Here is a 25,787-nt window from a genome sequence, read left to right as displayed (position 1 = left end):
TGTGCTATTAATTGGGGATATGTATTACAATCAGTGAAATACATGCTGCATTAACCCAGGGGTGTGGGAATAGTATTGATTACAATGTTTTGGTGAAATTCGGTCTTGCCAACTACTTGAATTGACTACCTCCTTTTTAAAGTGTAAACTAAAAAAGGAGGAATTATCTGACTCTTCCATTTTATGCATATATGAATGTCACTGTGACTTTTATAACATCTGAGGATGGGATTTTGCAGGTGATTTTTCCAGTGCAAACAGGATATATACGAGGGCAGAGTATTTTTGTTGTTGTTTAATTCACTTTAAAAGTTTACTGGGGAGAGGAAGGCAGGAGATATGAGAGCAGGAAACTGCCAGTCAAGGTTTTATTACATATACTTGACAGGAGGCATGTTCTTGGCCTCTTGAATAGTAGTTGTACTTCATCTCTCAAGAACTTGAATAGACTAACTTGAATAGACTAAATAGGTTTCCAGGTCAGCCTCAAAAAGTTCATACCCAGTATAGTCTGCAGTCATTTTTTTGTCCACTCATTAAGACTTGCAAGATCTAGCACCAGGTGACTAAATTTCACAGAAAACCTAACTTTTATAGCACATGGGATCTCAAATTCACTACAGTTGCACTATTTCTTATTGACCCTCCAAGTCTTTCTTAGGCCCTGCCTTTCCCCCACATTTTACCTGCTAAAGCCCCTGACTTAGAATGGTTGAAATATTAGTTTTGAAACTTGTGGTGATGCACCAACTGCTAAAACCAGCACTACCAGTTCTGGGTAGACTGTTAACAAATCGAATGAAGAAATGTAGTATGAGAAGAAAGCATCTAATATAGTCCTTAAAGCTGTACAAATTCTGTAAGATTTTAAAATGTTATACCTTAAACAATGTAAGTTAACAGAAAAAAGTCAAATGACAATTTTAATAGACTTTAAAACAGTGTACAAGTATAAAACACTGGTTTTGTATTTCAAAAGTTGGAGGAAGATATCCAGTCATTAAACAGTCTACAAAACATATGCCAGTAGATTACATAAAAGACTATGTACAATATAAAAAGAGCTGAAAACAGTCTTCACTGTAAAAATAATTTAAAACAAATTTTTCAATTTAAAATATCATCTATAGCACAAACATCATGCAAATGAAAGACTAAATATAATGCATTCTTTAGTGTAGCCAAATAAATTCAGATTGAGACATCTTTTAGGTAGGGAAATGGCCATTCAGTAAAATTTTTTTCTCTGGCAATAATGGTTGTAGCTGGGTATTTTATGCTTAAAGAACAGCTATATTTCAAACCTTTTTAAAAACTGTAATAAATACCAAACCAACATAGTAATACGTTATAATTTGGGAATACTTTGTAATGTTGGGTAAAAGTCTGGAAAATAAATGCTTACTGTGCAATTTTATAAAGTATGAACTGTTTTGAAAGGCTAGAAGCTTCTGCAGCTGAGAAAGTTGATCTCTAGTTTTAAGGCAGGCTAAGCTTTTAAATAAAGACACAGTAGGAACTAATTTCATTCATTATCTATTCTATTACAAGTTACATCATGTTCATCTCCGTAATACTAGGCTAGCAGTTTGGCGTTTATTACACCAAATCCTCCCTACAGGAGACATGTACTTTACTGGCTGAGTTATATATAATTAACATCTAATTACTTTGGAACCGTAATCAGGGGCCTGTCACTCTCCTCATTTGTGGGAAAAAGAAGCAACAATACAAAATATTACACTCTCCCCAGTCAGAGTACCATTATTATAGATTCATAAAGGCTTTTGCATATTCACTTCTTGGCAGTTTTTAATACTTGTGGAAAAGGACCAACGCAAGCTCTACCACAGTGACAGGTATTTAAACAACAATGGCAAATATTCTCAAAACGAAGGGGACCCAGGCAGGCATTGTTTCTAAGCATTTGAAACATTTCCAAAGCATTTATTTGTTTTCAAGGTTAGTTTTATGAGCCAATATAGACATTACTACATGTCCACAGGAAGTACAAAAGCCATCTTCATTTGAACAATACAACATTCCTGAAACTCTTAGCACCAAGTCTTACTTTAAAAAGCAAAGACAACTGAGTGCTCTCCCACACATTGTTGACTTCCTTCTACTCACATTACATGTCATGAGATTTTTAAAAAGTTAGCTGCCACAAGTTTTGGGAAATGCCAGTGTTTAAAAATAGGTTAACTGTGCTAATAAACAATCAAAAGTTTAGCAGAACAGAGATTTGAGGATTTCAAACCATTCAATGTTACAAATAAAAATGTGAAAATACCATTCTTTGGTCTAGATAAGCTGTTCCCTTTACATTAATTTAACATTCCAATGGCTTTTTGAAAACTTTAAAATGTCGAAACTCACTAGGCAAAAACAAAATTATATATACATATAGATGTATCATACAAATGAATCTTTAAAAGAAAGTCTTGACCAAGAGCAGATTAAAGATACTTAGTACCTTTCTTTTTAAAAAAAAGTTAGTGTTGAATGGACAAGTACAGAAATAATGAAGTTAAAAACTACCCATGAAAAAAGCAATATTTTCCAGTCTATAAATATTACACCTTTCTGGTTTCCTTTGTTCTATCATGTTCACAAGTAAACATTCATTTTGACATGCTATTTAATGCTGGTGGAACAATTCCTATACCTGGACAATTAGTACATTATAATTTGTTTGATGGATAGTTAATGTCTGTTGCTTCCTGCTTCATAGATACAGCTTCGTTAACTGTCTCTTGATCACCTCCATCAGCTCCAAATCCAGTTCCTCCAGCTCTCTCATTAATATCAGCATCATCTTCCAAACCATTGTAAAATTCTTCAATCTCACTTTCATCCTCAATGGGTTCTTCTAAACTTGGACTCTGGCATGTTCCACTATCACTATTACTGCCACAAGAACTAGAGGATAAGACGTCATCTTCAGAGTCTGAATATACCTCAGCACCATGGAAAATGTAACGATTTGGTGGTAAAAACAGATATTGATTACCTGAAATACAGCAATAAAAGAGAAATAATAAGTTATTTCTAGTCTTGTAGGAGTCTGATTGATAAATCTAGAGTAAGTGTAGGTTCCAGCTCTGCCTTTTATCTGAGTATCACTATTAAAGGCTATTATTACTGTAGTGTTTTTCATCAAAAACAAGCTGTAGACTCAGTACTGGGTGCAAATCTGAATTCTGCCACTCACCAGCTTTGTATTTTGGGCAGTTACCCCTCTGTGCCTCAATTACCTCATAAGGTAAATCATGAAAAACGTAAAGAACTATGTTCAATAAAGATTACTTAGCCAATTCCCTTTAACAAATTTGATGAGGTGAAATGAAGTGTCCAGACTAGTCTGTATTAGATACCTAATTCATGTTCATTGACTAGAACTTCTCTAAAGCATGTATTATGCATCTTCATTAAATATAATGGCTTCACCACCGATTCAGAGTGTAGTCTGTAGTACAAATTTAGATCCTCAAGTCTCTTCTTTCAAGAGAACATAGTATTCTTCAGTTTTCTAAGCCACTGGTATTAATCTCCACCATCAGAGGAGGGACAAGTACTTGTAATTGGTAACAGGCAACCCCATCTGGCACATCTTAATAGGGCCATCTCCTTTGAATTACACCCATTCGTAGTCTTTTAAGGATTCCAGCACATGGTTGGCCTACACTTAACTTTTCTATAGTTTTGGCCCATGCTTCTAAAAAGTGATTTATTCTGTTCTGGTCCCCCTGAATAACTGAATAATCTATTTCTCAGCCCAAGTACCCTAATACCTGTCTGTTTTCTTGGCAACCATCAAAACACTTCAAGTCCGTTTACTTCATATATGTTCCCACTTCCTCCTTTCTAACCTTGACCTTACCATGTAAATAGTGGCAAACTAAAATGAGTGAGTGAAATCTAGTGGTCATTTGGTTTTAACACTCTTGTCATCAGTTATCTTTTTAAATTCTCACAGTGTTACGAAGTATGTGCTATTCCCATTTTACTGATTAAGAATCTGAGAGATTATTAAATAGCTCTGCCCAAGGTAGATCTGAGGCAACTTGGGTCTAATTGCAAAACCTGTACCTTTAAGGCATAAATTTGTAGAGTAAAACCAAAGTATAACACCAGAGAGACGGCTCCAGGTTTAACATTTGTTTATTGGGACAAAAAAATGTGTAAGAAAACCCCCAGTGCAAAAGTCTTAGTGCATAGGCAGACTTTGTGTATGGTAGAGACTTATATTACCTGACTAAATCAGCAATTATTTTGTCTGACTCTTGCCACATTTGCAAACATGAAGCATTCTTCTATGCTTTTTTTCATTTCCCTTCTGAAGACTTCCTTTACTTTTAACTCATTGTTTGAGATCAAAATCCAAAGTTAGGATTTTAGAAAGCTTTCTATAACCTAATCTCTTCAAGTAGTATCTACTTTTTTATACATACATTTTTTTATAATCTATAATTATATACCAATATCAGTAGACTGATCATTGTGTCTCCAGAACTTACTAATTAATGCCTGGTATGGAAAGGCCCAAAGGCTTATTCAACTGAACTAAAATTCATTTACAACAAATGATTACAACACTTCATACATTTGTCTAAAATTTGTCAGTTTTCACCATGTATGGTAAATGGAATGGGTTGTACAAAATTGCTGCATCTAACTTAGAGTCTATTTTTTACTTAGGATTTTCACCATATATGCTACTTGGAATTAAAACACTGATTTCCAAAAAGTTGAGTGATTTCACCTATGTTAATACTAATTGTTAAAAACTTCCCATGTGACACAACAGGGTAGATGTTATTCCTTATAAATAATGGAGAAGAAACAGATGTTTTCTAGGTCTGAGACAACACAGCATAATGGTTAAAAGGGCAGGCTCTTTTAAAGATAGGCCTGGAATCCAATCTTGGCTCTTCCAAGTCGTAGTTGTTATCTTGCATGGGGTACTTAACCTCTATGTTCCTCATACTTCCCCCCTGTAGCCCAGATACAATACTTCCTACCTGAAGACACTATTTCTTCCCCATATTATGTAAGACACCACTGTTTCTCTAGCTTGACTGCTCAACTTTACAATTTTTCTAAATACAATTTAGCTGCATAAAGTTATCCTATCAACTAACTTCCTAAATTTGCTCGTTTCTTGCAAATATTTTGTTAATAATTATAATAGGTTCTTACCATCAAGCCGTTTACTAATCTGCTCCTTTGCGAGTCTAGCTGGCCAGCACTTTCTCACTGTTTCAGCAACTGAAGTTCTTTCACTTTTCTCACCAGTACTGGAGCCAAGGTTCTTCAAATCTGGACTCTCCAACTGTTCAGTAACACTTTCAGTGCTCCTAGTAGAAGTCTGTACTTCCTGTGATTTTTCTCCCATACAATCTCCTGATTCAGAAACATCTGCATCAACATTACTCTTTGTTGCTTGGTCTAAAAATGTGACAATCACTGAAGAATCTGGTGGTGAAGTTCTTTCTGGTGAACTTGAGCCTTCTGAAATATTAAGAGGTGTGGGTGGCAGCTCCAACAAATGAGCCAAATCTTTTTGTGTTCGTGGAGGTTTTTCAGTTATTTCTGAAAGCTTCACAGGATTGCAGCAAAGTTTGGCATATTCACCACCTAACCTATGACACAATTCATTAATTATGACATCACAGTCTCCAAGAAGCTCTACATCAAAATGCAGATGAGGCAAAGGTTCCCTATTAATTAATATCTGAGGCACTTCATGGGGTATGGAACCTAAAAATGGGGTGAAAAATAAGAGTTAGAAAAAGGGAAAACATTTCATCAAGCTATTAAGAAAACAGATGAGCAGGTAAGGAGCATCTTTCATAAAATTTCAGGTTCTGTCAATTGGTTTCCTCTGAGCAATCTTAAACTTTTCCACTCTATACCTCAATTTCCTTGCTTGTATAATGGGGATAATAATACTTTTCCAAAAGGTTGTGATGAGGATTAAATGAGTTAATATATGTCAAGTGTACAGAAGAATTCTTGGCATGTAGTAAGTGATCTTTATTTTACTCCCAGTACAGAGTGTGAAAACTTCCGGTTAAGATGGTAGAGAAAGGAAGAGCTTGTCTATTCTCAACGGTTAACATCAAAATTACAACTAAATTGTAAAGACAGTCACTAAGAACCACATGAAGACAAGCTAAACAGAGCTCGTATGACTAAGGATATAAAGAAGCCACGTTAAGACTGTTAGGACGGTGAAGATGCTGACCAAGCAGGATCACACACAGTGTGATGATTAGAAGACTGTGGAGGAATACATTGGCTGTGGAGGTCCCACCTGAGAAGCAAGAGGTTCCCAGCCCACATGAGCGTCTACAGCCCAGTGCACCTACCTATGCGTATGCCAGAAAAAGAAATCTCCATAACATGTGGCTGTAAAAACCAGCAGGAATTGTGTCCAAGGGAGACAAAGTGCTGCAAAAGGTGGAGGTGCTGCTCTAAAGGGCCCACACAAACTCCCTCTACGCTCCAGCACAAGGACAGCAGCTTGAAAAACACCAGGGACATACGGGGAGGAAGTAAATTGACTAACTTCAGAGCGATGGCTAGAATGGCAGGGATTGGGGCAACTCTTTCCAGGTATGGAAGTTCTGCCAGGTTCTATTGTTCCTTTGTTGAACTCACTCTCACCCAGCCTGCCTGGTGCAAGTGGGCACTAAATCTGTGTACTCTATTAATCTGGCTAACAGTGTTGACCCCACCCAAATCACAGGGCTGGCCAGGGCTTCTCCTGGTGGCTTCTGCTTGTAAGCAGCTTGCCTCGGCTTGTGCTACAGACTCTCAAAGGTCCACAAACCTCACACAAGCAGCATCTAGTCTCAGCATGCATGGTAGCTCCTGCCAAGTGACCTCAAACCCAGCACAAACTGCAACTGACTTTGGCCTGCACAAAAGCCCCTCCCAAGAGGCTCCAGACCAACCCACCTGTGGCCAACTTCCAATGACAACCAGGCTCCAATCAACTAGCTCCATAACGGACAACATCCAAAGGGGGCCTCAGCTAGCACCGGAACCCCACCTCCCCACCCCCACTAAAGTGACTCCTGCTACATGACATCTTTAACGTAAATCCAATCTGTCAAGACGAGGAGACACAGCAAATCTACCTAATACATAGAAACAAACAGAGTTGATCAAAATGAGATGAACATGTCCCAAATAAAAGAACAGGACAAAACTCCAGAAAAAGAACTCTAAATGGAGACAGGCAATCTACCAGATAGAGAATTCAAAAGACTGGTTATAAGGTCGCTGAAATTGGGAGGATAGATGAACTCAGTGAGAACTTCAACAAAGAGACAGAGAACATAAAAAAGGAAATAGAAAACACAGAACCAACTGGGACTGCTGGCGAAGATGTGGAGAGTTGGCAGGACTGCAAATTGGTGCAGCCACCATGGAATGGAAAACAGTATGGAGAGTCTTAAAAAAATTCAAAATACCTTATGATGTAGTAATTCCACTTGTGGGTATATATCCAAAGAAATCCAAAACACTAATTCAAAAAGATACATCCAACCCTATGTTCACTGCAGCATTATTTACAATAAAATAGCCAAGATACGAAAACAACTTAAGTGTCCTTCAATAGACGAATGGATAAAGAAGATATACATATATATGATGGAATGTTACACAGCCGTAAAAGGAATGAAATCTTGCCATTTGCGACAACATGGATGGACCTAGAAGGTGTTACACAAAGTGAAATTACTTATTACATAAAATTTCTTGTACCATAATGTTAAAAATGCTAAAATTCCTTTATAATACAAAAAAAAAGTACCTAAATGTAAACAAATAAAAAATTGAATTGAAAAGTTAAAAGATTTTTCCCCTGAAATTTGGACCAAAACCGTGGCAAAATACAGTATATATGAAATCTAAAGAACAAAACAAGCTCATAGATAATAGAGAACAAACTTAAAGTCACCAGATAGAAGGATGGGTGAAAAGGAGGGAAAGGGATTAAGTGCAAACTGGTAGTTATAAAATAGTCAAGGGAATGTAAAGTATGGCATAAGGAATATAGTCAATAATGAAATAACTATAGTGTCAGGTGAGTACTAATCAGGTCACTTCATAAATTATATAAATGTCTAATCACTACACTGTACACCTAAAACTAATATAATGTTGGATGTCAACTGTAATTGAAAGTAGTACAAGTTACAAAAATAGTAATGGGGATGTATAGTACAGCATAGGGAATACAATCAATAATATTGTAATAACTGTATGGTGCCAGATCGGTACTAGACTTACTGAGGTGATCGCTTCATAAGGTATGTAAGTGTCTAATCACTATGTTGTACACCTGAAATTAATATAATGTTGTATGTCAACTATAATTGAAAAAAATTTTTTTTAAAATGAAAATTCTCACAAGTCTATTCTCCACTATTATATACCTGTCTTAAACTTTTTAAATGTACCTTTACCTATCACCAACACACTATACTACCCCACAGAAAGCTTTTAAGAATTTCTCTGCCTTACCTTTAAAGAGAAAACTAAAAACAAAGGATCTTGTACATTAAATTTTCATGTTTTGTTTAATTATATATTGTCCTCTATTCTACTTTAATAGAATTTCACAGCTATTTAGGGAAGACTGAGTTAAACTGCTAAAAGCCACTACACCTGGGAGTAGGAAAAAGACGCACAATTGGTGAGTAATTCCTTGTTTCTTCCAAGTCTTTACTCTGGCTGCCTATTAGATTGCTGGTGTCTAACTGTTTTCTGATTAAGTCTCTCCTTTTCTCCTGCCCTCATTTTTTTTCGGGCACACCTGATGCTACTGAGCTAGTTCCTCCATCTTCCTTATCTCCCTAGCTTCCTCACTAGAGTGAGAAAAAAGGTAGCATGAGAGCACGTTAAAGAAACGTTCCTGAGAATAATAGGGACTTAAATTGTATTTGAGCATTTTTATACACAAACACCCTTGTGCATAAAATAGATGCACATATAATAATTATGACAAGGCATGATAGTTATTCTTACAAAAATGAGCCAATCATTCTGAACCCCAAATTCTATTTTACATAATACATTACACTTCTGTCAAGCTATACATTTTAACTTAAAGTTGAACTGTTTCCCTTTGTCTTAATTTTCAGTATACATTAGAATCTGACATTACTTCCGTTTTGACAACCCTTCCACCCAACCAAAATGTCAGATTAACCAATCTTCATGAACAAAAATGTCACCTAAAATATTAAGTTTGGCTCTTTACCACTCTATCCAGAAACAGAAAGATCACTGGGGTCTACTGTACAGATACAACCCATGTCAATATAAATACAGAAATATTCTCTAAAAATCACCACCAACTTACTTGGAATTAGTGCTACTGGTCTTACTTTCAGGGAAGACCCAATAACAATGAGGAGATCAACTTCATCTTTGTCATACTTCATGGCTCTATGAAACTGTTCTGGTAAATTTTCACCAAAAAAGACAATCTCTGGTTTCATGATAGCAAGTGGTTCATCAGCTGGGCACCGAGGACATCGAGGAACCACCTGTATGTTTCAGATTTTGGTTGAGGTGGGGAAGAAAAGGGAAAGCACAAGTTAGAAATAGTCAACATTTCCACACTTCCTAAGAATGCATTTCAGAATCATAAAAACAAGAAAAAAAGGCCAGAAAAGATGTGAATAGCAGGAAAAACTAGACATAACCTAAACATCAATGCCAACTGTCATTGACCTTTTATTAACATACAATGAAATACAATGTTGCTATTATCTGTGCTACTGTGACTCTGTATAGACCTACATTTGATATTCAAGAGTGCACTGTATAAAAAGGAAAAACCAACCTGTGTATACATGTGCACACATGTAGACCGACAGACAGACACACACACACACACACACACACACACACACTTATTCCTTTAAAAAAAGTTTGTAGGATACAATTCCATTTAACACTCTATCCTTTTCATATTTGATTATGCAGGTTAAGTTCACAGAATTTATTTCTGGATGGTTTTTATTCTCTACTGTATCTTCCTGTAGTTTTTTGGCAGTGAGCATACAAGAAATACCTTTTACAGTAGTTTTTTAAATGTTTTAAATAATTACCACCCTAATTTAAGATTCTGAATCTAACAGACACTAAAAAAGGAGAGTAAGAAGAAAAACTAATATAGCAACACTTATGATCTGGGTTTTTATTTATTAAGGAGCCAATTTCATCACTTTAGCGGCATTATGGAACAATGTTTTCACCTTAAGATATTAAAAGTTTCTTGTGTATTTCACCAGTCTGCCCAATGATAACACTCTCTTCCCTAGATTTTTCTGTACCACATAAATACTTTCAAGGAAAAAAAAAGGATTGGAGGCAAAAGAAGAAATAGATCAGAGACATGCACAGTTCCTAAAATATGGGTGATAAATTACCTGATTAAAAATATCTCCTCGTACAGCTTCACAGTCAACTTTGTATTTACAAATCAGGCAAGACGCTGTTGCAAAGGAACCTAAAAACAACCAATATACACATGTTTTATTAAAGAAATGTTTCCATTTATTAAGCATATCACAAAGGCTCTAATAGAAAGTTTGACACCAGGAAAGTTAAAGAGAATTTAAAAATTTTAAGAGATTTTATGGGACAGTCTAGCAGACGAAGAATTAAAATAGTTATATAATAAAGAAGAGAATCCAATCTTCAGTTGCTGAGATGTTGATACAATGATCAATCTATTCTTTCCTATAAAATAAACCAACTCCTCCAGCACTAAAATTCTAGAGTTGGAGGGTTATAATTGTATTACCTTAGCTTAATTAGTAATTATGTTTTAAAAGTTTAGATAAACAAAGAAAATGGTCTGTTCATATTTGTTTTAGATTGAAAAGTCTAAATTTTTGAATCCTGTACATCTAAACTACCCAGTTCCTCTGGTTTCATTCTAAAGATGTCATGTTTTTCATACATAGATATTACTACTTTTGTAATCCAAAAGGTTAGTAAAAAGAATTTAATGGAATGCAACTGCTACGTCTTTTGAAATCCAAAAGCACATTAATTTTTCATGTTTGTACAATTAAACGTCAAGGCCAATTCTTCTGATTTCATTTTTTTGCATTCTAATTATTTTATCTACAATTGATCAGATAATATAATAATAAAGCTCAATCCCCATTCCTATATAGCAGCCTACTTTCAACAAACTATTTAAATAACAGAAAGCAATTCTGAAGTTTACTGACCATGACACTGAATTATCCTTTGGATTCCTGCAACCTGCTCCAGTGTATCTATGTTCTGAGTATAGTTGCGCAGCAGTTTTCCTTCCTTATCTGACAAGGCTATGAATTTGTGACAGAGAGATGGTTGGAATTGTCCAGGATATATTTCCTAAATAATGCAAAAAAGGCAGAAATCAGTATAACAGATGTCATAGGTTATGTTTAACAAAAAAACTACCAATGATAATCCCCATGTATAATTTTTAAAAATACATGAGCATCTCAAAGCATCTAGATGGATGCAACACACACCTAAAAAAGGATTCTTGCAGTAATATGTATAAAACTCAGCAATTAGTGAACTTGGCCCCTTGAAGAAAAAGATAGTTGACCCACAAACATCTCTAATAAATGTTAATATTTTAATAAACGTCAGAAGTAATACACACCTTAGAATATATCTAATTTTTGTTGGCTGCAAATTCAGATTTTTTTTTTAAAAGGAAAAAGGGGGAAAAGTTTAAACTGAAATTAAAGATACCAAAGGTATGGTGACTTCTTTTAAAACTATAAAAAAGCACTGTCAACATAAGAATATTAAAAATTTTTGATTCATCATTCATTATAAATATCAACCTGTTGGAAGTTTAAAGCTAAAGTTTTAGTTCCTTACCAAAATTGTTTTCCTTCCACTGCACAGGCACATACTGGTATAGTATAGAGCTGCTCATGAATGCTGAGTTGCTGGATTTTGTGTGTGTGTTTTTCCCCCCAAATAATGCTTCAATGCTGTTTCTTCTTTAAAAACAAAGAATTCAGATATACACATGGCAAAAAGATCAGAGAAAAAGTATCAATTTTGGTCCTCTCAACTTTTGACAGTGTTTTTATTAAATTTCATTTAGTAAGTGACTATGGCAAAGGAAGTTTCTTCTCTACTTTTTTCTTTGAAGTAGTAGTGCTACCTACTTCCTTACCATTCATTATAGCCTCTAACCTATTACAGTGCTAGCAAAAAAACTAGACACAACCGTATATCCGTCAATAGGGGACCGGCTGTAGATATATGGTACCATCCTAATAGTATGCAGCCATTAAAATGAATGAGGGAGGTCTAGATGCACTGACCTGGAAGATGGTCTATGACATACATGAAAAAAGCAAGTTAGTCACCAGTGTGTATAGTCTTGCTTTTGTTGTTTCATTATTAAACAAAAATGGAAATTATATGCACATGTATATAGTTATGTTCATATAAACATCAAGTCAGGAACGATACAAACAAGCTATAAACAGGTGGGGAAACTTTCATGACTTTACTTGTAACCTATTTAATATTTCAAATTGAAAAAAAAAACCTATCTACTGGGGTAACTTTTAGGTAAAAATAATAAGCAAATCTCATTTTAACAACTGTCACATAATGTATATCTATATGCTGGTGAGAATCTTGTGTTATACAAAAATTTTGACACATTCAAATTTTTATCATGAATTTCATGGACACTTTTCAATTTAAGAAACAGATAACGCATATATAGAAAGAAGTAACAAATGAAGAGCTTAGTAAAGCTAATGTTTATTAAAAGGAAAACTGAAAGCCACATTATGTTCTAGACCATTGGGGTTCTGCTATACTAACAACTGTTTTAGCCCCAACATACTTTATTTTAGTTACATTTAAAGAATTAAATATAGTATTTTATTAAAGCTCCCTCTGGAAATAACTGTTAACAGTGTTTTAACAAATATTGGCATATGCTAGGCAACAGATAAAATAGGATCTAAAGTAGGAAGAAAAGTGGTAACAGCATGGTAACACACAAAATAAGAACAAATGACCTCCAGAGCGTGGTTGGGGAGCAACAGTACCAAGATGCCACACTCTTGAAGTGAATTTTTGTGTGCTCTATCCCCCGTCCCCTCTTTTAAAGGGGTGGGGGTTGGGGGGAATGGAAGCATAAAGATATGTGGACACTAGATTCAGCTCTACACTCCAGTTTCCCTTCATGTCCAGGGTATAAACTAGCCCTTAAAGTTATGACTCAATTCCTGTAGTTCGGGATCATGTATGAAGCAATTGTTTTTGTTTTATTTTATAAACCTAAATTTTATGTGTTAGAACCTAAGTGATTTGAGTCTTAATTTTGTCTGTTTTCTTTGAAATATGCAGTGGACCATGTCTAAACCATTAAATTTAAGTACTATGTTCAAACTAAGGGACATAATCTGAAATAGTGAACAAAAATTACTCTGGAAGGACTGTTTTAATAGAAACTACTCCTAAGGCAGGTCCTTAACATGAAAAGTTGCTAAAAACCAACTGCCTGGGGGGGTACAACTTTCAGCTAAAGTATGGATTACTTTTTTCCATCTAGCCCTGTTCTAAGCAAGACATGTCATCCCAAATCTGAACATCCTAAAAGTCCTATTAAGGAACGAATCATGTGGACTGGGCCATTCTGTTATCATAGGATCCTCACAGATTAGAGTATAAGCAGAGCTGGGACCAAAGGCTCGAAACACTTTAAAAAAAAACAGCCATTGCTTCTACACAGTTGTGTCCAGAAATATGCAAACAATCCAATAACTGTCTATAGGCAACAAACGTGGTCAAAACTAAAGCTTAGAACTACCTGTCATACTCAGTTTTCAAACAGAAATAATGGCTTTCTTCCAGAGATGTTTTCTGCTTGGTTTCTTCTCAAAATATCTAGCAATATGAATGAGACCACAGGCAAAGGCAAGGGAGTAAACTATAACCCCTCAAAAAGGACTCATCAAAGTTGGAGATGTTACTATTTGCTAATATCCACCTCCTCCTGGCAGAGCAGTAGGAGGCAGTAAGTAGAGTTGGTAAGAAACTAGAACCTAAAATCTCCATGCTGCTGAAAAGTGAAGCCAATCAAATTCTGGTTAGGAAAATTCTCACCATCCCATCTTGTTTCATTAATTCCACAAAACCACTCTTGAATAGACTATCTTACCTAATCAATACTTAGTCACCTGAGGAAGAAATTCAACTGCCTTTTTTTTTTTTTTTAAAGTCTGGTTCCCTGAGGAATTCAAGGTTCAATAAACTTTTTCCACACAGGGACATCAGATAGTAAATATTTAAGGCTTTGCAGGCCATACATTCTTTGTCCATATGGTCTCTATTCCAAACACTCAATCCTCCACTGTAGGGCAAAAGCAGCCATAGACAATATGCAAACAAACAAGCATGGCTGTGTTCCAATAAAACTTTATTTATGGTCACCGACATTAGAATTTTCATATAATGTTCGTATGCTATGAAATATTCTTTTGATTTTTTCCCCATCCATTTAAAAATTCTTAGCTCACATTTGGACTGAGGCTGTAGTTTGACAACCCCTGTACTCACTTAACACAGAGAATTTCAATTAGTCAAGTTATTAGTTACCACTTAATGAAGTTTTCCTATGTACCAGGCATAACAGGAGCACTCTATTATAATGCTGTAGACTCAGCTGGGGCTGGGTTTTTACATTTTAAAGGGCTGTAGAAGAAAACAACATATGACACAGCTCCTATGTTGTCCACAAAGCAGGTCATACTACCTGGCGATCTGCTGACACCATTTTGGAGATGAAAAACCCAAAGCAAATTAATTTGCCAAAAGTCACAGGAGCCAATAAGTAGCAGAGCTATCATTCAAACCCAGTTCTAAAACCAAAGTGTGGCTCTTATCCACTATGCAATACTGCCTTTTCAGTTTTTGATACCTCAACCTCAAGTTTCATATTTTTCTTTTATGCTAAGCACCATTCTATTAGGTGTTGCTAATTAGTCTAAGAAGATTAGTCAGTACACTTCATTTTGCACATCTTCATGGGATTACTGGAAGCTGGAATTCTAATCACCCTCTAACATAAAAACACTCAAGAATATATCATGTTCCCACCAATCAGTATAAGAAAAACATCCCAATGGAAAAAAAAATGCTAGGAACAATCAGATGATTCAGAGATATCCACATAGCCAGCAGTAAAAAGCAGTCATCCACACTAATAAACAAAAACAACACTAATACGAGAGAAGATGCTAATTTTTTATCTATTGAACTGATAGTTTCAACTGTTTTAAACACTTTAAATAGCCATTAATAGACTGACTAAATATATTGTGGTACAACTATAAAACAATACTATATACAGCGTTTTCTTAAAAATAAGGTATATCTGTTAAGTGTCATTATGAAACTATTTCCAAGAATATATTAAGTAGGGGGAAAAGCAAGGTAGAGAAAAGGTTGTATGATTCTGTTGCTAATCATTTTTAAAGCATTATGAGAAACTTACAATACCTCTCCTACACACACACACTTACTCTTTTTATTTCCTAGAAGGATATCCAAGAAAACATCCTACCACGGTAACCTTTGAGGAAAAGAGATCAGAGGTAGGGAAGGCTGAAGGGAGAGCCCAACTAACATTTATATTTTGTACTGTTTTAATTTCTTTTTAAAGCGTAACACCACACACACAGATTTAAAAATAATAATCATCATAATGTATTGGGGACAGGGACATGCTAAATCCGCCTTCTCTTACACTTCTAACAGGAGTATATTTTATTTAACCTTCACAGGTAGCAATACAGCAAAATGTATTAGGACCCTTAGCAATTTCCCTTTCAAGAATTTATCCTAAGAACACTGGAACACACCAAGAAGGGCAATCATAGCAACACTATTTGTAATAACAAAGTATGGAACATCCAAAATGTACACTTACAGGATTAATTACAGTACACCACTTAATGAACATTATGATGATTATAAAGTATTCAAGTATATGACAGAAAAAGTTTATTAAGTAGAAAACACTACAAATGCAAATCAGTTCATAAAAGAGCCTATTTTTATAATAAAAAATATATATCCACATATACTTACATTTATATATCTGTATCCACACGCACATAGGTATTAACATTGTCTTCAGGGACTGGCTATTTTTTCTTTTTTGGCTTGCATTTTATTATTTTTAGGTAATAAGCTGGTTTTAAGATTCCTTAACTTTATAACACATAATCTGGTATGTTTGCACATTATCAATAAAGTGATAATTTACTGAATAAATATAAAGATAAACTTTTGGAGTTAAGTTCATAAAAATTCAGTTCATATTTCCCCGCTCTACTTTTTGAGTTTTAATCACTTTAGGGGAAAAAACATTCACTGAATTCAATATGGGATAACTAATACACTCTTTGGTACAGGACTTTTTTAAAAAAAGTTGTTTTATACATTGTTTCACCTTTACTAACTCCTAATACCATGTTTTCCCAAAAGTAAGACCTACCCGGACCATCAGACCATCAGCTCTAATGCGTCTTTTGGAGCAAAAATTAATACAAGACCCGGTCTTACAGTAAAATATTTTCTGGGAAACAGTACAACCATTCATGTTCATCAGCATCAATTATTTTAGACTCCTGAGAACCACAACTACAACTCATTATCAATTTAAGCCCTTATTATGCAAGAGGATAATGGTTCAGGACATGGCTATGTAGCTTTAATGTCCGCCTTAACTGTTGTTATGTAAAAAAATTCAAAGTGGTAACACAGCTAGGCACACTGTATTACAATGGTGCTCAAGCAGGGAGCAATTTTGCAGGGGGCATTTGGCAACATCTGGGGACATTTTTGATTGCCAAGACTGGAGGGTGGGTTGTGAATGGCACTGAGTGGGAAGAGGGATGGTGCTAAATACCCTACAATGGAGAGGACAGCTCACAGCAAATGATCCACCCCAAAATGGTAATAGTTTGAGAAACGCTCTAATGGGCCAGTAACCTCTTTAACACACTCTCCATTACTTGGAATTTCCAGTCTGAATTAAATCTAAGTTTCTTTTCAATAATTATATAAAATCAATGGCTTGTTATATTAAGGAATTCTTCCAAAATTTGTCTAAATTTCACCAATAATAGCTTTACATTACATTCATTTCCTCTCATAACTAGCCGAATTCACAAACCATCTTTATAAACTGCGTAGTACAGCAACTAGTAGAAAATTTTAGGTTATGAGTATTTTCTTCATGTAATATTTTATGAATCTAGTACAATATAACAATATTTACATACCCTCCCCATTTTTGGATACTATTCTTTGTTTTTTGTCCATATTTCTCCTTAACCTTTTCCCCAATTGTTTATTTTTAGACCCAGTATTAACTCAGGCTCTTCTACCTATTACTATTAATTTTAAGTGCTACTTCAGCAACGAGCAGCTTTCTTTTAGACAGTTCCTAACGTGACAATAAAGTGCGACAGTTCTATGAGTAGCAGTAGCAGTTATAAAGGTTAATTACTTAGCTCTTACCATAACTTAAATGAAAACTCAGAAAATCAATGAAGCAAAATTAAGTTTATATAAACAAGACTAGAAAAGGCTGCACTTTATAAATGATTGAACTTAATTTGTTTTCATTCTATGAACTAACAATAAAAATACGCATAAATTCTTAAAACTTTTATAGACAAATGAAAAATGCCACCCCTCCAAACTTCTTCTCATAGGTGGTATACAATCTATACACACAGTGGTTAAGAACACTGTAACACATTAACGGAAATTTCACATATTTTCTTTTATGCACTGTCCAGATTTCTATTAAGTGCACTTTTTCAAGTTCTTGTAATTTGTTTTTATCTGAGTAATTCTGAATTGTTTATGCAGGTTATTACATGTCAAAGCTAGTTTAAGCTTCAAATGAATACTCAGTCTGTATATTAGACAACTTAGGTTACAATCTTTCTCACCTTGCTATTTCTATTCTCAGTTACCACATTTTTCCACTGTCAGGTTACTACTTTACTAAGCAATTTACTACATAAGTGAGATGGAAAAAACTGACAAGTTAGTTTGGGTGACATGTTTTCTTTCCTCTCAAGAATTTGCAGCAAAAGTCTTAGGAGCATGATATAAATGGACTAGTGAATCAAGCTTTCATAATCAGATGTAAGATCAAAGTATTTGTTGGCCTTTTGCTACTAGAGCTATTAAAATGCCAGTATCCCAGGTACAATTCAAGAAACTTTGAGTGATATTTCATTGGTCTGCAAAATCATGCATTAGTAACACTAGCACCAGTATGTTAAAACAGTAAATCTTCACTCATTCATAACCTTATATTTAAGAAAAGCAAAAAAACTAACTTTACGTTATTGATTTGATTTGATGTAAACCAGGTGATTGTTCTAAAGGCTAGATGTAGATATCCATCACTACTGCTGATACATAAAATAAAAAGTTCAAAATTATTACAAGTTTAAAGTTGATGGTTAGAAAGATTAAAAATTATCTTAGAAGCCTAAAAATTTCTGAAATTTAGTTTTCAGTTTTAGCAATTAAATCATATCCAAGAAATTTTAATGTAATTTCCCCAATTTACTCTAATTCCTACTTATAACCACACTTGGATGAAACAAAGTATTTCTTTTAGGATAGGCAACCAATTTAAACACCATTTATTCTGAATTAGCAGAGATTTTTCTCTAGTTATACAAATAGACCACATGGTTTGAAAGTAGCTGAGGTGACTCTTTAAAAATTCAGGTTCATTTAATTTCTAGATTCACTAAAAACAGTCACTAATACAAAAGACCCTTTCAAATATATTCAAGTTTAGCAATAACAATTTTACTATTTCTTTCTGTAAGACCAAACTATGGGGGAGAAAAACAAATTTCCTAATGACTAAAATCTATTGGGCATGGTATAAAGTATTATCAAATTTCATATTCTTGAGTAGAACTGCCCAATAGAAATTTAATGTGAGTCATGTAATTTTAAATTTTCTAGTAATCACATTAAAAATACAAAATTTTCATAATTTAAACCCAGTATCAAAAGTATCATTATTTCTACATATAATCAATATTTGTTAATATATAATAAAGAAAATTAATGATATATTTTCTATTTTTTCCATACTAGGTTTCCCAAGTCTGGTACATCTTCCACACTTACATTACATCTCAACACTTGTAAGTATGCAATAGCAAAATGGGGCTAGTGGCTTCTGAGCTGAACTGTGTAGCTCTAGAGACTCTAGAGCAAAATAGAGCACCCTTGACTAAAATGCAACCTAAGAATCTTCTCCACCTCTAATCACAAATTTTCAGGCACATCTCATGTGTTAAGGCCTGGCTAATATAAAGCATACCAAAGAAGATGTTACAGTCTTTATGACCCGTAAAAATATTAAAAATCACAGTGATGTTACTTTTAAATGCTCTACTAACCTCTAAAAAAGCCTGGACAATGTAAAGGTCAGTACTGAAGTGCAAATTTGAAAAATATGAAATAGCCTCTTCTTTGGAAATAAATTCAATCCTAAAATTAAGAAAAGTGAATGATAATCCCTTCTGGGAAGAAGGGAATTCTGAGTGAAATGACTTTTTTCAGTGATCTTACACCACACCACAGTACTATTACTGAATTTACTAGACAGTTAATGGTAATCTTAAGAAGTCGAGATGTGAACAAATACTGTTTCATGAGAGACCAAAAGAACAACTAGAAGAGTTTGTAGTACCTTTGCAAACTTGAAGAATGGTCTTGGATCTTTTCTGAAATATTCAATATCAAACATTGCTTGAGGATCTGGAAGGTCTGGGAAGTCTACTGCAAGGCGAGCATAAATACCATCTCTTGATCTGAAGTCAGGTATTCCACAAGAAACAGAAACCTGAAATATGCATGGCATAATTTGTACAATTAAATCTTCTACCTGTACCTTTATCATTACTTGTTCTCTTATCAATTAGGGAAAAGTTGAAAAATATTTCATTTTGAAACTTTTGAGGAACAGAAATACCTCCCTATTGCAATTTAAAATAGAAATGAAAAACCCCAAAAAAGAATATTATTAAATCCATCACATATTCCATTCATAATGGGGTAAGGAATTTCAAGTCAAGTTAATTTCAAACCTTTAAGCATTTAACCAGCAAATTAAAGCAAATGAAATTTGATTGAGAAGGGAGTAAATCATTTCAAATTATTTTAACTAGAAAGCAGGCAAGAAATTCTGTTACAGTCAAGTATTTCCAAAGAAATTTCTTATCTGGTCAGGGTCCTAACTACTTCGAGAATACGAAATTTATGTATTTAAAAAAAATAATAAAATGTTGTACAGTATTTCAGTTCTTAATTGTTAAGAATAGATTTAGACACTGCTTTTTCTAGGAATAAACCTTGACATTTCAAATAGGGATTTCAAGGTTACCTTTTGTTTCACAATTTTACCAGAGTTGACACCACTTTGAACTCAGAGTAAACCAAACTTGTCTAAATCTGGGAGCAAAGCATAACTATTCTTGAAAATTTAAGATTAAGTTACATCCTCCTTAATTCAAAATGAATTTTAATCCAGCATTGCCCTGGTCACTAGCATATTCTGTACTCAACACAATACACAATAGCTTTATGTAGTTAACTGGGACCCTACAGTAGGCCAAATGAAAAATATCAAGCCACCACAATCTCATCATTTTAATTTAAAATGGACAGGCGGTACGAATCTGTTACCTTCCCAACCCTAAGTTCTTCACTTGTGAATACCAATTAGGTTCCTGGTTTCCCCATGAAGACAGAACAAATACCCAATTTCTCCACCAGCCCCTGACACACTTTAATGCACGCAGAATTCCCTGCATCTCCTTTCCGATCTGTGGTATAATGTAGGTAAAAATCTTGCCTTAATTCGACTTACCTACTGTATTAATAAACAGAAATAAATCATTTAAGGTTGTTGGAGAGGTTTTTAAAAACTGAACCAATTTAGCAACTGCTGCTGCAGTCACTTTTTAGCAGTGTCCAAACACAAATGCTCATTATCATGTAAGAATAAATGCTTCTACACCAGAAAAATGTTTCTTAATTGGAAAAGGCATAAGAAAAAACTTATACCACTTCCCCCTTTTACTAGTGTTTTATACATCTTACATACCCCAGCTCCAGTTAGAACTATTATTTTTTTGCATTCCTGCAGTAATTTCACAGCATCTTCAATTGTATTAATATCTTTTCTTTTTTTCCTTTTTGGTGGTTCTGAAAGGATATTAATAACAATCTGCCACAATGTCATATCATCCAATTCAGGTGGAGGAATTGTTTCTGGTAGTAAATCTTTAAGAATTGTTCGAGGATCTGTACCAATCATAAGATGTTGCTGAACAAAAGTATATGGACCTATATTAAGAGAGAAAAGAATGAGATCAAATCCTCTTCCAAGTAATTCAAAATTTCACTTATTTTCTGAATTAATGAATTAGCAATCTTTGAGGGTTCTTTTGTAAAGAAAATGAAATATAAAGGTATTTCATTCTCATGACATCCTCAGCTAATGCTATATCCCAATGAAATAGGGAGAGCAAATCAAGAGTTAAGTCTGCCCCTCAGGCTCTGTATTTTAAGAGTCAAACTAATTACCAGAATTAAATTTCAATCATTAAAATCCAGAAATACACACTATAATTAATAACACGAATGTGTACAAAAGGGTTCTCCAAATCAATATAGGATAGATCTTACCAGTCCCGAAATCCCATACTATTTATCATTAAAGACATAGGGAAAAAGAAAAGGATATCTAAATATCTACCTAAAATAAATCTATACATAACTACTATCTTTTAAATTTTTTCCAGTAATAATCTTCAATTTGATCTTAATCAATTTCCCAAAATGATACACACAATGCTGGTTTTGAACATTAATATTTTTTCACCTGGCATTTCTTAAATCAGTATCCTAGCTTGAAAAAACCAAAAATATAGTAAATATTATGGACACTAAAAAGGAACTATCCATCACTATATTTAAATAGTCAAGAATGAGAGCACATTAAGAGAAAGATCACTTTCAAGATGGTCATGTTATAACTTTGGTAATAAAAATCTGAGTAGTGTTCTCTATTTCAAAATACTTTCCCATTTTATCCACATAATTAATACTGAATACAAATTATGTGCCAGGCACTTACCTAGGCACTAAATAGTATACAAATCAGTCAAAAATCCCTGCCCCCAACGGGTTGCCGAGTATATTTTAGTATATGAAACACAATAAAAAAGTTAAGATACAAAGCTTGAGAAGTGATGTGTTAAGAAAAAAATGAAGAATGGAGAGGAAGTGAGGAAGCAAGATACTCTAACTAGAGGAAGAGCATTCCACACTGAGAGTACCAGCGAAAAGGACCGAAGGACCCAAGGTGTGAGGACCTGGTTGTTTGAGAAATACCAGAGGCCAGTTTCCATGGGCCTGAGCTGTTTAAAAATAAAAACAGAACATAGCACTAGACTTTCCCTAGAAACATAAGCTGACATTAAATCCAGTAAGCACCTAAGAAACCTAATGACTAGGTTATAAGGGGGCAGAGAATTATATTTTTAGTTGGCATTAAAATTAAAACAAAGAAAGACATTTACTTTCTAAAAGCTGTGGAACCATACCTATCCGTGGCCTTGGAGTCCAATCACTAGAGCTTGCATGTGAGGCTCTATCATCCTCATCACTTTCACAGGAATGAAAACCATTGGTGATTATTTCATCACCAAACAGAAGGTTATCTACAAAAGAAACCAAAAGTAACTCAAAGCTACTGAAAGTCTGCATCTAAAATATATGAAGATCTACAGTGGTTATGATGCAACAATTTTCACCGAATGAAGCACTTAACATTCATATTGCCTGTGTAAAGAATGCCTACTAGGTCTGCTTGCACCGTTCATAGGCACAGTATATATCCTCATCTTTAGGGATTCTGCCCACAATCTAAAAGTTTCAGTTCACAAAAGAATCTAGACATAAGTTTACTTAATCAAAACACAAAAAGTACTAATCTAGTTAGACTGAATTTATCAATCACGAATAATAGAGCTCATGAAACTTGTCAAATAAAAACCAAAAAAATTTGTTCCAAGTAACTAGGGCAATCTGCACTTCTCTTATAAAATACTAAACATACAAAAATAACTTTGCATGATTCATTTTCCCTATTAGACTGTTTCTTGAATGAGATCTTTTTATTAATCAAGTCTCTAATGCAGTGTTACCTTTAAATACGGTCCAGTGGTCCATTGATTAAATTTATTGATACAAATGATGAAGAGCACATCTATCCAGGACAGAAACTCCTCACATCGAAAATATGAAATCCTCAAAGATGACATGACATATACAACTAACACATCTGCTTTAGTATGCCAAAATATGTCAGTCGTGTTTCAGGGTTACATATACACACAGTAAAGGATTATACCTAAATCTAAAACTATTTTAAGAACATGATTAGAGAAAAAATACTATTCAAAGTACTCTAAAAGTACTGTCACTTTTCTATGTCCACTATTAATTGCACCACAAAAGAGTAATGTCTTTAGAAACAGCTAAGCTCTTTAAAATTTGGAGGCTATTACTTTAGAAATAGCTTTGCTCTTCCAATTTCAAGACTAGTTTAAAAATAAAGACCCTCCCCCCAAAAAGTCACAAATTGCACAGGTGTCAATTTGCAAAGACAACTGCAAAAAGTCGGTGCAAGGGATAAGCGAAAGTTGCAGATTTAGGAGTGCTGGGGGCTGGGACGAAGGGTGGGAATGTTGTTAAATAAAAGCAATATGCTAAAAGAGTAGGAGGGGAAAGAAACTTATTTTAAAACCTGCGAGAGCTTCCCCGCCCGGCGGCTGCGCAAAGCGCGAGGCCGCTAAGGCGGGCCGCGGAGTAAGGGACGGACGGGAGGGAAGGAGCGAGTCCGCAGGCCGCTCCTGCAACCAGGCCGGCAGCCCCGGAGGCGCGCAGCTGAGGGCCGCGGTAAGGAGAGGGTCGCGGCAGAACCAGCCCTGAGCCCTAGCCCACCCGAGACCCCGCCACCCCACACCAGGAGGGGCTCCGGGAGAGGGAGGAGGGAATGCGCAGTCCCAGCCGCCCGCGCCCTGCGCACCTCGGTACCCAATCGCCGCCACCTCGTCTTCCTCCTCGCCTTCGTCGTCGTCGTCGTCGAAGTCATCGGCTGGCGGCGGCTCCAGGGATAGGCCCTGTAGGCCCGGCCCATTGTCTCCTCCGCCCGGCGCCGCCGCCTGGGCCTCTCGCTCCCCGCCCGCCGTCGCCGCCGCCGCCTCCCGCCACAGCGCCGGGCCGCCCCCGGCCGCCGCCAGCACTTCACGCTCAGGGGCCGCCCCATCGGGCTCGCCTGGGCTCCGCCCGAGGCCGGGGCCGTCTCTCCGCGGCCTCTTGCGGAGCGGCTCTCCGGCGGGCGGCGACGCGGCCTCCCTCTCGGCCGCCACCGCCGAAGGGGAGCCACCGGGCTGAAGGGCGAGCGCCGCCTCGTCCGCCATCTTCCAACTGCCTCTCTGGCCCGCCTTCCTCACCTCCTCTGCTCTCGCTCGACTCGCGGCAGTGGCGCCCCCGCGGCTTCGGCTGCGGGAGATTTAAACGCTGTCACGTGACCCGCCCCTCGCCGCCTCCGCCCTCCCGCGGCTCCCGCCACCCACGCGGGCCTCACCACAACACGGTGGGTCACGTGGCGGGCGGAGGCGGCGTGGGCCGAGAGGAAAAGCCGCAGGAGCTGCTGCGGCCCCACCGCTTGGCTTCAGTCGCGTGATGCAGCCAAACTTGCCCGTTTCTCAACTTCTCTTTCAAACCGTCCTGAGGTCACTGCCGCTGGCACCGCTCAAATTTTGGTTCACACTGTGGGTTTCCACACTGTGAGTTTCTATCTGAAGTGCTCACCTCGCTTGTTCTAGGTTAAAGCTAAGGGTTAAATCGTAGTTCCTGAGAGGCAACAAGGACTGAAGCTGGCCAAGGTGTAGCTCCCGCAAATGTGATGGATAGTCTCGTTGTTAGGGGTATGAGTAGAAGCAGAAGGACACAGTTCACTCCTCACACCATTCTGACAGCTCCTCTCTGTCCTTGCTTCTCCTCTTAGCTGATGGCTTCCCCCCCTACTCTCCACTTGTAGTGTAGTGTAAGTTGTAAAATCCCTAAGGGTATGTGTTTCACACACACACACAACTCCTTTGACAAATGTGTGGGTGTTCCCTTGTGTGGGCTTCATTAAAATGAGTGTATTGGGTCAGGTGAGGCAGCAAAAGCAGAGAGTGGGATGAGCATGACTTGGCCCCTATACACATCTGGGTTTCGGTTGCAATTGGAGATCCTTCCCTTCTAGCTTGGTCCCATCTCTAAAAGATGGTACTACTGTACCTATTTTGTAGGGTTGTGGTGAGAATTAAATGAGATAGCCAGATGTAAAGTGAGGGGTACATAGTAGTTCAGAAAATAGTTCCTTTCCTACTTGAAGCCCCTCCATTTTCCACTTTCCCTGAAATTCCAGGACTCTGTCACTCCGTATCTAGCATTCACTAGGGACCCATGTAATAAAATTTGGCAGGTTTGGAGTCACTGTTTGGTAGAGTATCTGCCTCCGGCGCACTGTTTCTATCCGTTTACAGGACCTCTCCGAGCTTACAGTAAACCATCCCTTAAGCATAATGCGGGTC

The 25,787-nt window shown here is 36.3% G+C and overlaps 2 protein-coding genes across 4 annotated transcripts in view; one reads left to right on the top strand and one right to left on the bottom strand.

Annotated features, from left to right (window-relative positions):
- Positions 1–896: 896 nt before the first annotated feature.
- Positions 897–24,673, bottom strand: SIRT1 (sirtuin 1). Of its 3 annotated transcripts, XM_019731766.2 has the most exons (9): positions 24,230–24,672; positions 22,743–22,859; positions 21,239–21,480; positions 19,823–19,975; positions 11,271–11,418; positions 10,458–10,537; positions 9,383–9,569; positions 5,203–5,763; positions 897–3,013 (listed from the first exon to the last, which is right to left on the bottom strand). In XM_019731766.2, the coding sequence occupies exons 1-9, from the start codon at positions 24,621–24,623 to the stop codon at positions 2,685–2,687; spliced, it is 2,211 nt and encodes a 736-aa protein (XP_019587325.2). In that variant the 5' UTR covers positions 24,624–24,672; the 3' UTR covers positions 897–2,684. The 3 variants fall into 3 exon arrangements, with proteins under 3 accessions (XP_019587325.2, XP_019587326.2, XP_019587327.2); XM_019731767.2 differs by lacking the exon at positions 22,743–22,859 and having other exon boundaries at positions 24,230–24,673; XM_019731768.2 differs by lacking the exons at positions 21,239–21,480; positions 22,743–22,859; positions 24,230–24,672 and adding an exon at positions 11,923–12,047 and having other exon boundaries at positions 19,823–19,960.
- DNAJC12 (DnaJ heat shock protein family (Hsp40) member C12) overlaps positions 23,974–25,787 on the top strand; it is a 62,878-nt gene continuing 61,064 nt past the window's right edge. The window contains exon 1 of the mRNA XM_019731770.2: positions 23,974–24,099. The gene's annotated coding sequence lies outside the window, so the exon portion shown is untranslated. The remainder of the gene's footprint in view (positions 24,100–25,787) is intronic.

The sequence above is a fragment of the Rhinolophus sinicus genome, linkage group LG07 (genome assembly GCF_036562045.2).
Source record: "Rhinolophus sinicus isolate RSC01 linkage group LG07, ASM3656204v1, whole genome shotgun sequence".
In the NCBI taxonomy this organism is placed as follows: Eukaryota; Metazoa; Chordata; class Mammalia; order Chiroptera; family Rhinolophidae; genus Rhinolophus; species Rhinolophus sinicus.
The sequence above is the reverse complement of the archived record's forward strand: the minus strand, read 5'-3'. Positions and strand labels throughout refer to the sequence as shown.